We start from the raw sequence: 13533 nt of genomic DNA on the forward strand, positions 1-13533 counted from the left end.
TTAGCCAAGAGAAAATGACTTTAAACCAGACATCCCTCTGCCTGTCAACAAAGACAAAGAAGGAGTTTCCAATCTCTATTTATTTATGTTTCTGATGTGGGGACGTCAACTGATTAACGTCAAAATGGCTGTTCCATCTTGTGGATTAAATCGTTGATAAACGGTTTTCCTGGTCTAACTTAAACAATGTTAATGTGGAGACCCTTAAATGAGTTGATAATGTAAATATAAGCATTAAACTATCTTCCTATGGCATCTATATGGTCTATATAGATGCCAGAGCTTTGCAGACAATCATCTCAAAATAACACAAGAGGTTATATTTAACACTGACATAACAAGAAACATTATGTCACTTAACAGCGAACACCATGTGTCAAAATTATGTTGATCAACATACTTCCAAAAATGCCGTACTACATGTTAATTGCTGTGTAGGGGGACTGGAATGGGTCAAACATCATGATCAGCGACCAGGTACAGCTAAATCAGTTGAGCATCTGACTAGTGTTTGGAGGTACCGAGTTCGAATCCAGTCTGGTTGCTTATTTTCTCCCCTCTTGTTACAAATTTGGTACCTAATGATAACAAAATACCCACTTTTATGGTATACATAGGGGGTCATGTATTGTGCACAGATAGCTTTATTTGTGGTCTTGTGTGTCTTCGATGCCTAATAAAAGATGTTGAAAAACGAGGGAAGACTGTAGCGGGATTGGACTGTATCGATCAACTGCGACCAAGTAGATCAATCGATAGAGCATCTAGCTAGTATTTGGAGGTCCCGATTTAAACCCTGGTCTGGCCGTTACATATTTCGCCACTTTTGAGAATCCGCACAAGTTGTAACCTATTCGAAAATTCAAATAGTAAACGAATAGATTACACAAGCGAACCTTAAATCTTATTGTAAAATTGCAATAGGAATATGAGAATATCCTAGATTTTTTTCCTAACATGGATCTTTTGAGGTAGACGGAGTTGAGTACCGAAATGTCCTAGGCCTAATGCTCAAAAGATATATTTTCGCGGTGTCGAAATGTCCCGGTATCGCAGATGTTTTAACACCAATATACACTCTCTAATTACGTTGAGAAAGAAATATGAATGAAATGTTCTCTTAGTTTCTAAGGAACCTACCCTTTTGACATGTTACTATGTATTGAATCAAATAGGATTATTTTACATGTAGTTCCGCCAGTTTCTAAGCTGTGATGTTCGGTATGCAATGTTGTTTACGCTAAAGCAGTGACTCGAATGGAGTTATTTGATTGGTCGAAATATAGAGGATTTGGCACAAAATAATTAATATTTCCCTAATTCATATAGTTAACTATATTTTTAATTAACTTGATAAAATAAAGTATTAAGGAGAGTTCATATAATATATGACAGTTATAAAAATATTTAATTAGATTTTCTTTAATCCCGCAGCATTACAGTGGCATCATGGCGACCGAATGGAAAGATTATTTGGAGGCAGAAGGTTTTTCTCAATTTGAAGAAGCAAGGAAGCTGAGTGATGAATATTCACTCGATGATCCGGAAGACGACCCTTATTTGTCAAAATATAAAGCTCGTGAGATTCTTTCTGGTATCAAAGAGAAGCTGAAAACCTTCTTTGAGGCCAATCCAGACTGCGAGCACTTGCGTTTTGCTTCTGCTGCATTGGACGTAAAGCTAGGGGCCAACTACGTCGACACAGAAGAACTACCCACTGGAGAAGAACACCTACTCAGGGCTCTCGATGAACTGGAAAAATTCCGACTGAACAAAGATGCATCAAATATTTATCATTCCATTCTGAATAACATTGGTATTCTTTGGACAGGACGAAGAAATCAAAAGAAAGCTCTGGAATATTTCCTAAAGGCAGAGAGTGTGTACACTGATTGGAAACAGGAAGTCGGCGGATCTCCCAAATCAATTGAAGAATACTACAAAAAATGTGAAGAGGATAGTGAGAAACTAGAATATCAGAGAGGTCTGAATTTTGAGGCAACATATACGCACACTCTTTACTACATGGCTCAAGTGCACGCTAAGCTCGGTGACAGCGAGAAGTCTGCACAATACTGCCAAACAACCCTTCAACGCCAGTTGGATAGCCAGACGTATGACCCATATGACTGGTCAATCAACGCAGCAACACTATCACAATATTACATAACAATCGAGGATTTCCGACAGGCACGTCATTGTCTTGCATGTTCTGAACTTATATTTCAAGAAGTGGAGGGTAACGGTTCAATAAAGAAGGATATGGAGACGTATGAAGAGAAATATGGTCAAGCAAAAGCAGATATAGAAAGATGCTGGGCCAAGTATGGTATTGCTCTTCTGGAAGCCTCCAAAGATGCATTGATGAAAGATGAAGGCCAAGAGGCTGAAGGAAAGAAATCTTCACAAGATGAAAAGATGAAATACCAAAACTTTAACCTTGAAGTGACATTCCATGAAGATAAAATCACTTGTGAATTTGTACAAGTATTTTCTGATGCAAGAGAGGTCTTCTTGAAAGTGCAAAAGTGGCTGAATGATTCAAAAGAATTCTATGTCTTTGATGGACGTTGTACAGATCACATTGAAATTATTCAAGACCATAGCCGTGTCTTTAAAGCATTAGCATTTTTTGAAATGGATCTTGAACGTCAGTGCAAAATGCACAAGAGGAGAATAGACATGTTGGCTGCAATTGTGGGTGAATTGAATCCACAGCATTATCTGTTGATAATCCGCCAACTAACTTTTGAGTTAGCAGAGATCTACAGTCAAATGGTGGATCTAAAGTTCACAATTATGGAATCAGAAAGTTCAACACCATCTAGGCATATTATCAAGAAGATAAATTCACTAGTTCAGCAGAGTATTGATCAATATAAGTCCTATCTGGATTCGCTGAAGGGTGGAAAACCTGATCTCCCTGATGAATTCTCGGAATCGGACACAAGACCAGCATTGATAGCCATGTTTTGTATGGGTCGTCTGTTCTCAAAGTTCCTCTTATCTGATGTTCAACAAAGACTTCAAAATATAAAGAAGACGTCATCTTGCTACGAGTTCCTCATAGAATACTGTAGTAAATTTCCAGATGCTGCTGAAAAAGTAGCACTGGAGTTGTCAGTGTGCAAGGAAATGGTGCCCCTTCTACCTGTCAAAATGGAAAAGATTCGACAGCAGGCAGAATTGTGAAATACACAAATATTACATTGAGTATTTCAAAGTGATTTTTGTTGTGATTTAAAACCTAAGTTATATACCTGCCTGTAACTTGTTTAGTGGTCATGTTTAGTGTCCAAGAAGTACTGTCTTATTGTTAATTGACTGTTTTGATGCAATATGGGAGAAGGGAGTCGATGAAATGTACTATAGATTTACTTTATCAAGAAGTCCTTTCAGGATAGAATTGTTATGCCAATCATGTTTTAATTACTGTGCTAATATATGTGTATTCTGTTGGAATCCATCATCAAACACTTACAGAAATTGTAGATAAAGGTGTAAAGTTCTGCCTGTGCATAACATATTATTTTAATTTATTTATAACAAGAAAGTGGTTGATTAATAACAATTATATATATTATTGATAAAAGGTTTCAGAAAATCCATCATGTTACATTTTTAAATTTATGTATTCTGGGATATTATCATACATTTATGCAATGTGTTTTATCTACCCACTATTCTAATAATACATGTATCAACATAAAAGAATACAGCCATATTTCATCTTACATAATAGTATTACATTATTTATGATAATAAATATCAAAAGTGTTATAATGATTTTCCTGAGACTTGCATATGTACTTCATCCATATGAAATTACACAAGCTGAATATGAAACATATTTGAATTGAAATGTTGTCACATTATGCTGTAAATGTAGAAAACATGTCACCAGATCATGTCCGAGGTTATTGTGAATTAATTTGATTCTACATTTTAATTTGTGCAACTTCGCTAGCCAAGGGTATTTAGTCCGATGCTCTCCCTATAAGGATAGCATTGGATTAAATACCCTTGGCTAGTGAAGTTGCATTTTGTGAAGCTGTATACATGTACCGGTATATGTCTGTTTAGTGAATAGTGTATTCATGTATATGTTAAGTCCACATATATAAAGAATCTTACATGAGTGTCTATGTTATATGAAATTTATTAAATTAATCTAATAATTTGATATGCCACGAGCCTTCCTGATCGATAAAAAATCCAAGATGGCCACCATATTGAAAAAAAATATTTTGAACTTCTTTTCCAGTTCTACTGGCATTGTATCCCGATATAGTCTCGACCAACTGTCATTATTTTTCGGGTTGATAAGAAATCCAAGATGACCAAAACTTCTCAAGTTCTACTGGGTGATTTAGCTGAAATGACCCTGACATGGTCCCAGCCAAGTCTTGTTATTTTTTGGGTTGATTTATCTAAGTTTTACACCATATGCAATTCATTTATTTCCAATTCGACTGTTGCCAAGGTTGTCAAATGACCCTTGGGCCTCGATCTTGTTTACTCTACTTCAGTTCTGCAAAATGATACTGCTGCAGGGCATTGCTTCAAACACAATTTTACTGGAAATCTCTCCATGATGACATATTTGGGTTTATTTCAATCTAATTAGACGTGTAATTCCACTATGGTACAATTATCTATGATAGAATTACAAGTCTAATTTTAATTTAGGTTTATTGTTTAATTAAAAGCCTGGGTCCTTTTAACGACTTGCCAGGTTTGGATAATGGAGTACCCGGTAACAAATTGGATGGCGGGGTGGGGGAACCCTTAAAAAAATCACCAACCAACACAGTAACTGCTCTTCAAAGGTTTCCACGAGATGGATGGCTATATATATTCTGTCATTGCATATTACAGAGTTGCCTCCCTTGTAGGTAGGCATCCATTGTGATGTCATTATTTTGTGAATAAGATTTATATTGTTTTCTCTGAAAAATATGATGTCACGCTAGCAAACACATGATGTTTCAATCAATACCTACCCACCAAGAGCAGTTAACTCTATAATATGCAAATACAGAATAAGTGGTCGTGTGCCAGAACATCATTAGCCACTCAACCACCACAACCATAAATACTGATAAAGTTAGAACTGTTGCATAATACGACTAACACCCCTCACTGCACAAATTTAGTAATAACTCCATTAATAGCAGACATTGCAGAACCATTTACTCAACTACCCATTATGTCGGGGGTTCTGTGTATATACGTACCAAATAATCTGTCAAGCAGTTTAGGAGGTGTTCGCTGGACAATGTTGTGAATACAGACAGAGAGACAGAACATGATTACAGTATAACACCCTTAACTTCATTGCAAGGGGTATAATAACAATTTACTCAAGTTAGTACTTCTTGATATTTTTTATTCATCACTTATTACTTTCATATGCGTCTATATCATATATAGGACTATAATCTTTCATACAATATGTACAAGAAAATGGAAAATGATACAAGTTCTTATTTATACAATAAATAAATGGTAAATGAGAATGTTGTATTGTCTTTACAATAAATTAATGCTATGTTCAAATGCAAGTCTGCAGATTTCTACCTACAATATTGATTAACCCTAATCGTACATATGTACACAATGTTGATGAGGTCAGAGAAAAAAGATATGTGTATATATATATATGATTAAATGCTGCATGCAGGCTTGGCCTTCAGATAATGCTTTATCTACACCTCGATACTACATAATGATGTAGTGATCTCGCTTGTGGATATGTTCTGTATAACAGTTATATTGTTGATTTCTAACCTGTTACTTACAGATCTGTGAAGTGATATCCTGTTTTGTTTGTAATTTCTACTTTTGGTTGGCTTGACTGAAAGTGTGCATAGAACATTTTAATGCCCTCATAGGAAGCCTTAGATCAATGACACGTTCTACAAAATCTCTCCCAAATTGAGAACACATCCTAATAGCAAAATAAGAAGTTTACATACAACATGTATACACTTGTAACTGCATATATATTATTTGTACTGAGGGAAAATCTTAAGAAACTCAATTAAAATGACAAAAAAAGTTAAATTTTTTGTTTTTATGTTTATCTTGAATGAGAATTTTCCATAAATAAAAGAGTGACGAAAAATGTTAACTTCCTGCTTCACAAATCCTTTTATAATATTACATTAGGAAAATTCACCAGTCACATATCAATCTGAAAAATATGAGTATTTTATTAGTAAAAGTTTCTTTTATAGAATATACAAATCATAAAATAAAATGATTACTTTGATACAAAAATATTTACAAATGAATTGATAAAAAGATATACATGTACATGTGTATGATTTTCACAGGGCAAATCAGCAAAGATCATATTGTCATAATATTTTTACCTCTTAAAAAAAGGATAGTAAATAGTATTTCGTAACTATCTAGGTGATAGGTTACAAATAAAAAAAGACAAAAAATCCTGGCATTGGACCCTGTATCCTGTACCATTATAATTCCACAGAAGTTTGATTCACTTAATCAATTCTAATACTCAATTCTGACGAAAAATGCATATTTTATCAGATTTTCAACCATAAAATGGATATAATATTGAAAGTTATACACTGAATGTATATATGAATAAAAAAAAAAAAAAAAGTAGAAATTTCATAGATTTGTTTCCCAATGACAATGTCAATTTCTCGGTATATAATTTTAATCATTTTTTTTTTTTTTTGACTACATCATAGTCCGACTTGAATGTTTTTTACTTATCTTACCAACCATGGTATGAACCTGCTTATAGTACATTGTTGGTGTCACTGGAGATAAGTGAAATTACATACTATAATAGATTTAGTCATGGATAAATTATCGCTTGTCAACGTTGTTACCTACAGTATTCACAGTATTTTAAACATGCATGACTTCTTTACATATTCCAGAGTTATCTACTCTTGTAGATACACACGTAGATATTGATGTGTAAAAAAAGTTTTCTGTGAATAAGACATGACCCTCACAAATACAAGAGGACACAAACAATACTATCTACAAGGGCAGATAACTCTGTAATATCTAAATACAGAATATTGGCAGGGAATGAAAGGTGAGGTGGACAGTAGATGTTTATGTTTATTATCAATTGGGACTGTGTCATTAATTTACATTGCACTAAAAAATGAGAAATACTTTTTAAAAATCACAAAATAAATGAGGTCAAGATGAGTGGAGGTTCAATTGATAAGTGAACTACCATAATTAATCCACATTCTTGATCAAATTTCCCTTTTTGTTTTGGCAAAATCATGACTTTTGTGACCTGTTTACGAAAGTGCTGGGTACTTTATCAAATTGATGTATCAATTTCATAATACATTTGTCACTCGGTCATTGTTTGTTATCAGGAATAAGATATCAACACATTTATTGGAATAAAAGATTTCATGTCATTCTTCGTCATTAATGCCAAAAAAGATTTATACAGAGAACATGTCCTTATTTCAACATCTCGAGTTAAAGTAAAGATTTTGTTTATGCTCTGGTGTACAAAAAATATTGCTCTTCAGTAAAATTCCACATTGTATGTAAAATTCCAGTTGTACATCAGAGTTTTGATAAATTAATGGCAGCTACTTGTCTTCACTCACATCGATTGACAAGCTGATAATCTTGAAGTTTTTATATTCCAGCACCAGCATATTCATTTAACCTTAGTTTACAATACAACTTTGCATAAATTGGTAGTTTTCGGATTTAAGTACACGGTATGATAGTGTTAAGTACATTGGTTTTGGTCAAAACTGTTGTTATCTTAATATATATCTGACATGGATAGCTAAAGTCAGTTATTCATTTAGGGTACAAAATTGAGTGGAATAATGTTTACTGTATATATAGACTACATTATACAGATTTGGCAAATATTTTTTACTAGATACTGGTATTACAAATTGTATCTTTAATTAAAAAGTTCAGTATATTATAAATAGTCTCTGTGAAACCAGATAACATGTTAGCACTATACTGATTACTTTGTACTTAATACAATGTATAGCAATAGAATGATTTTTAAAAATCTGAAACTGCACATTTAGTTATTAATAGTTGAAGGAAAAGTACAAAAATTCACTGACTTGGTAATTAGATCAAATTTATCTACTGCCATTGAAGTCACAAAAACACTACAATTTACCCAAACAATATCTCCACAATTTAAGCTACAAAATATACTGCTCTATAACCCGCCAAATTAGACAATTTTCTTCAGCCTTTACCCTCCAAAGAATTGTCTCCCTTATATAATATAAACAGTTTCTTCTTTGGCTGGATATAAATCCAATTCAGCTGCCATTTTGCATTACCATCAGAAACTATGAGATGAAATTTAAGTACTGTCACCAAACACCGGTTCACATCTCCAACACTGGAAATCAATGTGGAAGATAATCACATGGCTTCACACATAATTTTAAGAGTGATTATTTAAACTATTAAATTATCTCATATCAAGTCCTTTTATTCTTCGTGGTCTGTCATGCCTTGACATCTGTGTAACTAATAATCTGGCATGTATTGAGTTGTCTGTCCTTTTAATTCCTCTTAATGTTGGGCCCTGGATTTCCTGTCCGAGTTTCGTCTTTCTCTGCATTTCAGTCTTGCTCTATTTAAGGGTTCTGTCTATCTATGGTGTTGAAGAACCACTCTGTAAACTTGCGTAGCTGAGCTGCAGCAGTCTGTGATTCCTCTTGTAGTCGGACATTTTCATGTTTTAGTTCTTGTACTTCGGCTTCTAAAGCTGCATTCTCCTGCTTTTCCTAAAACAAGTAAACATTTTGTTATTGAAGCTTGTGATGAAACAGTATCTAAAGAACATCTATATTTTTTATCTCAAAAGTTTAAAATGTAATATGAACAACTTCTTTTGCACCACAAATAAGATATTAACTACATGTTCTTTTGGAAAGAATGGTATTTTTAAGTTATCATTTGTTGACTTTAAAGTGTTATTGTAACCCACCCAACAGCTGAATATTTAAAATAAGTGAATATAGTTATAGTTGTTTATTCATCATATTTTTCACATTTCTTGATAAATATTTTGCTTCTTAATCTAACTTTGAACATTCTGGCTCACAAAATTTCTACTCTTCAGCAATCACACTGTCACATCATTACACTGAATTTTTCCCTTAGTTGTCTCCCTTTTTACATTCCCTCTTTCCTCACCTTGTTGAGGTCGTGTTCCAGCTGGGCTACCTTATTCTCTAGCTCGGTGATTCTCTGCTGAGGATTGGGTACCACTGGCCTCCATACTGGAGTGCTACAATACATAAATTACATGAATTAGATTTAGACTGAAATATTTCCTAAGAGATTATAATTTCCTCCACATTCAATTGTAATTTATTCTGAAACTAATGCAAATATAATATTTGTGCTTATAGTTGTTACCTCATGTATTTAAAGAAATTAAAATAAGATAAAATCCAATGGGCATGTCAATCTGACAATCAGGTGTTGAATGTGAATCTAGATAAGTTTCATTATCTGTCGATCATCTGCATCTATCTTCCAATCAACTTGCATGAAAAAGACTTATGGAAAATGTAGATTAATAGAATCTTACATGGGTCTGTGAAGTGGACAGGGATATCTCAACCCGAGTGAAATTTTTTGGCCGATCAACCCAAGGCTTGCCGAGGGTTGACGGCCAAAATCTTTCACTCGGGTTGAGATATCCCTGTCCACTTCACAGACCCATGTTTGATTCTTTTTCTCCCATACTTAGTAGAAAAAAGATGAAATCCCACTTGGTTTCCAGCTTTTTCATCGCACCATTATCGCAGGAATGTCGTTATGCGTCAAAATTGATGACGTCATCTACAATGCGTGCCGCAGATACGCCGCATGTAATGATGACGTCACGTTATTGTCTAGCGCATGTGAGCTGTCTTACACCCCCTGTGTAAGACAGAGTTTCCCTAGCAACCATGGGATATCCCTGTGAAGTATGGGAGAAACTACTGTCTACTTACTTGGAGCTGTAGTTGGTTGGGCAGTTCAAAACAGATTTCTTCGCTGGTTCCTTCACAGATTTGTCCTCCTTCACCTCTGCAGTAGGAGGCACTTTAGCTTTTGCACCTTTTCCTTCGGGACCTAGAACAATAAGATGACACACTTTGACTATGATTGAGAAGATTTCTGTGAGCATTACATCAGTTAGATGCCATGGATACCACACCAATATTCACCAATGAGAAACTCTGCCACTGATTCTACACAGGGTTTGATCACCCTACCCTACCCTGTAAGTTTTAGATGTCAGATTCTTGGCATCATTTGATCAAATAGTACGAGTGAGAAGGAGCTTTCCTTAGAATCCATGGCTAGGCCTATATATTTTTGAATAATGACTAAATATCCATGATCTATATATCTGTATAGCCTTACCTCCTCTCCTTATCATGACTGCAAGACACTAACTATATGTAGCACTGGTCAATGTATGTCCATGTAAGCTCACCATAGACTGATGCAATCTCTATTCAATAAAATGGGTCTCATCATATGTCTACCTCTCAAAGCCTTGATGCTATTTCTGTTTTAACTACTGATTATGCAATGAACTGAGCATCTAATCCTAATGTCTAACTCCCAAGGGCCTAATGCTTAATCCAGACACAATATGTGTATCTAATCCTAAATCAAAGTCAACATCTCTTTGGTGTGATGTCTGTGTTTAGTTCCCTAGGGGCTAATGGTACAATTCCATTAACAATTTAATCCCATAACCAACTTTCTGTTACCTCATAGATAACTCCCATTCCCAATTTGTGAATACAACATCCTTTTTAACTCCTTCCTGACCAATGTTGATTTATACTTGATCCATGCATCCTGTATTAGTATTAGACGCTAATCTCTGGTCCCTATATATGTATCTAATCCTGTGTCTATCACTCTATGAACTAACCAAGGCTAAATCAAACACCCAAATATATCTAATCCTCAGTCCGACTCCCAAGGGGCCAATGTGACAAAGCAGTGTCCAACTCCTTAGGGCTTAAAGCTAACTTTAGGTCACAATATGTAAATATCCCTTGGTCGTTTCCTCTGTATACTGTGATGACACTAGATAGGTGAGACTCCCCACTGCAGGTGGTGTATTGATTTTTCACAGTAGCTAGTGTTTTAATAGTCAACTACAGCCCATCCTTCAAACACCATCAATATTGTGTTGGGATATTTTAGGAATTGGATGTCACAAATTATCATAAATTGATCCATATTTTAAAATCAATAACATACTGCAATGATTTGTGACTATAGAAAGCAAAAGCAATCTACAATAATTCCTCTGTAGGATTGTACGATAGGCCTACTTCAATGTTCTTAAAACACATGCTGTAGATTTGAAATAGTTGTTGATACCTAATTGCATCTTTGTATAAAAAACTTAAATATCTGCTTGAATTTCAACTAATGCTGTTTTTTTCTCTATTAGGAACCCCCCCCCCACCTCTACAGAAAATCTGTACTAATAGAACGGTCTGTTGTACAGACCGCACCAGTCTGACATTCATTGAACCACCAGGGTAACATTGAGCATGCATGTAACACGTACACACAGATCAATACCAGACAAAAACTACTCTGACATTTACTTTTGTTTCAATCGCTTTTGATCAATCTTATTTTCCATGTAATTTTTTCCCTTTCTTGTTTTTCTTACCGTTGTGTGGCTGGTTGCAAATTATTCACTTCAAATTTCCAATAACTAAATATAACCAATTAATTTCCCTACATCATATCAATCAAATCCTGAACCAAACAAACTGGAATAATATAAACCAATTTATTTTTGCAGTGATTTAATTTTATACCTAAATACATTTTTAAATTTAGTGATTTAGACTTCTAATGTTCCTGTATTTTTAACAGCAAAATCAGCAAAATTTAATTAACAATAAAAAAATAAGTTGGTTTATAGTTCATTTTATCATATGACTTTGTGTTTTACCATTCAATAAAGCCATTTTATAAATATTATTTATTACACACGTGTAATATAATTTTTGTCTTACTAAAGGTTTGATAACCAGGTAATTGATAAAATTAGATTAATATTTTTGATAAACTGGCTATTTTTTCGCACTAGATATTACAGCGCATTGGTACTTGTCTAGTGATAATGTGCGAATCCCAACTGATCGATTGATTGATCATATAACAGAAAACGGGAAAAACCAAAGGATAATATTAGTCATATGATAACTAGAATCTATCATTTGTTTCCCTTCTTATTAGATTTAAGATACTCATTTCGAATTTTTCATTGTTAAAAATGAAAAATTCTAAACTCGTATCATAAATCTAATATGAAGGGAAACTCATGACAGATCCTCTATATAATACACTGGTAGACACAGATATACAATGATTATTGAAGCTATGTGCCATTAGCTGAAACAAGATCTTTTTTCTAAAATTGAAAATGCATTTCTAATGCACAAAGTTCCATTACAATTACATAGTTACAGACCTGTGCCCTCTATGGCTTTTGTTGCGACATTGACAAGACTTGACCATTCCAGGCCGGCAGTAGAGTCTGGCAGAGGGACATTAGGTCCAGGTTTGACCGAGGCTTTGGTCAGACTGTCCAGCATTGTATTGGTATTGGGAGATAACCTGTGTATAAACATAATACATAGTTACATAGTAAGTCAAAACAATGAAAATCTAGTAATATATGGCTTATTTTCTACTTTTGTGGTGTCATTTGGCCTTTATATTCACCTTCAGAGTCAAATCTGGTCCTATCTATTTAATGTCTGGTATACTTATTGTATATTTTATTAGACTCGCATTAGGCCCACATTCATTTCATAAGTGCATGACTTTGGGCCTATTGTCATCTCTTTTGTATAAGATCTACATTGGCCTTTCGCCTTTTACCAGCTTACCTGCGAGCCTTATCCTGTTTGTAGGAGGGTGTGGTAGAGGAGAAGATGACATCGGCCATATTGTTGTCGAGAGAACTTGACAGGGTAGCACCCTTGAGGCTGTGTAAACTTTCCTCTGACATGGTTCTCTTTAGCTTGGCAGTCTTTGGCTTCACACCTGCATTCAACTATAGAAAAACGTTACAGATAAGAATATTTAAAGCAATATACACAAAGTTGTTTTTTTCTCCTTCAAATAATTTAAACATTTCAATCCAGAATGGTTACAGGTAAAATATTTGAAATGAATCTGTGTCCTTAAAGGAAATTATTCAGAATTTAACTACAGAAAGCACCTGTCTGACGCCAACTCACCATGACCCCTCGTAACTCTGTGTTGGTGATATCCGGGTCGATCAGCCTCATCAGTTCTTCCTCTAGGTTATTGGTGGCCTGTGCTCGCGTCATTTTGGTTGTCACACCCGGTCGTAGTCGTGTATTTAGAGATTCTTCTGATGACATTCCTGAGAGATTTCTGTGACATATTTGATGGAAAAAATTTACTTTTTCTTTCTAGTATCATGAAATGTAAAATTAATTAAATGCAATGATA

The 13533-nt window shown here is 34.5% G+C and overlaps 3 protein-coding genes across 3 annotated transcripts in view; 1 reads left to right on the top strand and 2 right to left on the bottom strand.

The window, feature by feature from the left end:
- LOC138319724 (cytoplasmic dynein 2 light intermediate chain 1-like) overlaps positions 1 to 1253 on the bottom strand; it is a 34902-nt gene extending 33649 nt beyond the window's left edge. The window contains exon 1 of the mRNA XM_069262861.1: positions 1141 to 1253. Coding sequence (XP_069118962.1) covers positions 1141 to 1151 — 11 coding nt within the window. The 5' untranslated portion in view covers positions 1152 to 1253. The remainder of the gene's footprint in view (positions 1 to 1140) is intronic.
- Positions 1254 to 1446: 193 nt separating this feature from the next.
- LOC138318942 (KIF-binding protein-like) lies at positions 1447 to 4185 on the top strand. The gene has a single exon (XM_069261769.1). It carries the CDS (start codon positions 1450 to 1452, stop codon positions 3190 to 3192), a length of 1743 nt encoding a protein of 580 aa, XP_069117870.1. The 5' UTR covers positions 1447 to 1449; the 3' UTR covers positions 3193 to 4185.
- Positions 4186 to 5372: 1187 nt separating this feature from the next.
- LOC138318941 (signal-induced proliferation-associated 1-like protein 2) overlaps positions 5373 to 13533 on the bottom strand; it is a 66497-nt gene continuing 58336 nt past the window's right edge. The window contains 6 exon segments of the mRNA XM_069261768.1: positions 5373 to 8792; positions 9205 to 9298; positions 10014 to 10134; positions 12521 to 12666; positions 12942 to 13108; positions 13296 to 13455. Coding sequence (XP_069117869.1) covers positions 8643 to 8792; positions 9205 to 9298; positions 10014 to 10134; positions 12521 to 12666; positions 12942 to 13108; positions 13296 to 13455 — 838 coding nt within the window. The 3' untranslated portion in view covers positions 5373 to 8642.

This window comes from Argopecten irradians, chromosome 3 (genome assembly GCF_041381155.1).
Source record: "Argopecten irradians isolate NY chromosome 3, Ai_NY, whole genome shotgun sequence".
Taxonomy (NCBI): domain Eukaryota; kingdom Metazoa; phylum Mollusca; class Bivalvia; order Pectinida; family Pectinidae; genus Argopecten; species Argopecten irradians.

Excerpts from the sequence above, each read along its gene's own strand:
- LOC138318942 (XM_069261769.1), top strand. The coding sequence starts at position 1,450 with ATGGCGACCGAATGGAAAGATTATTTGGAGGCAGAAGGTTTTTCTCAA.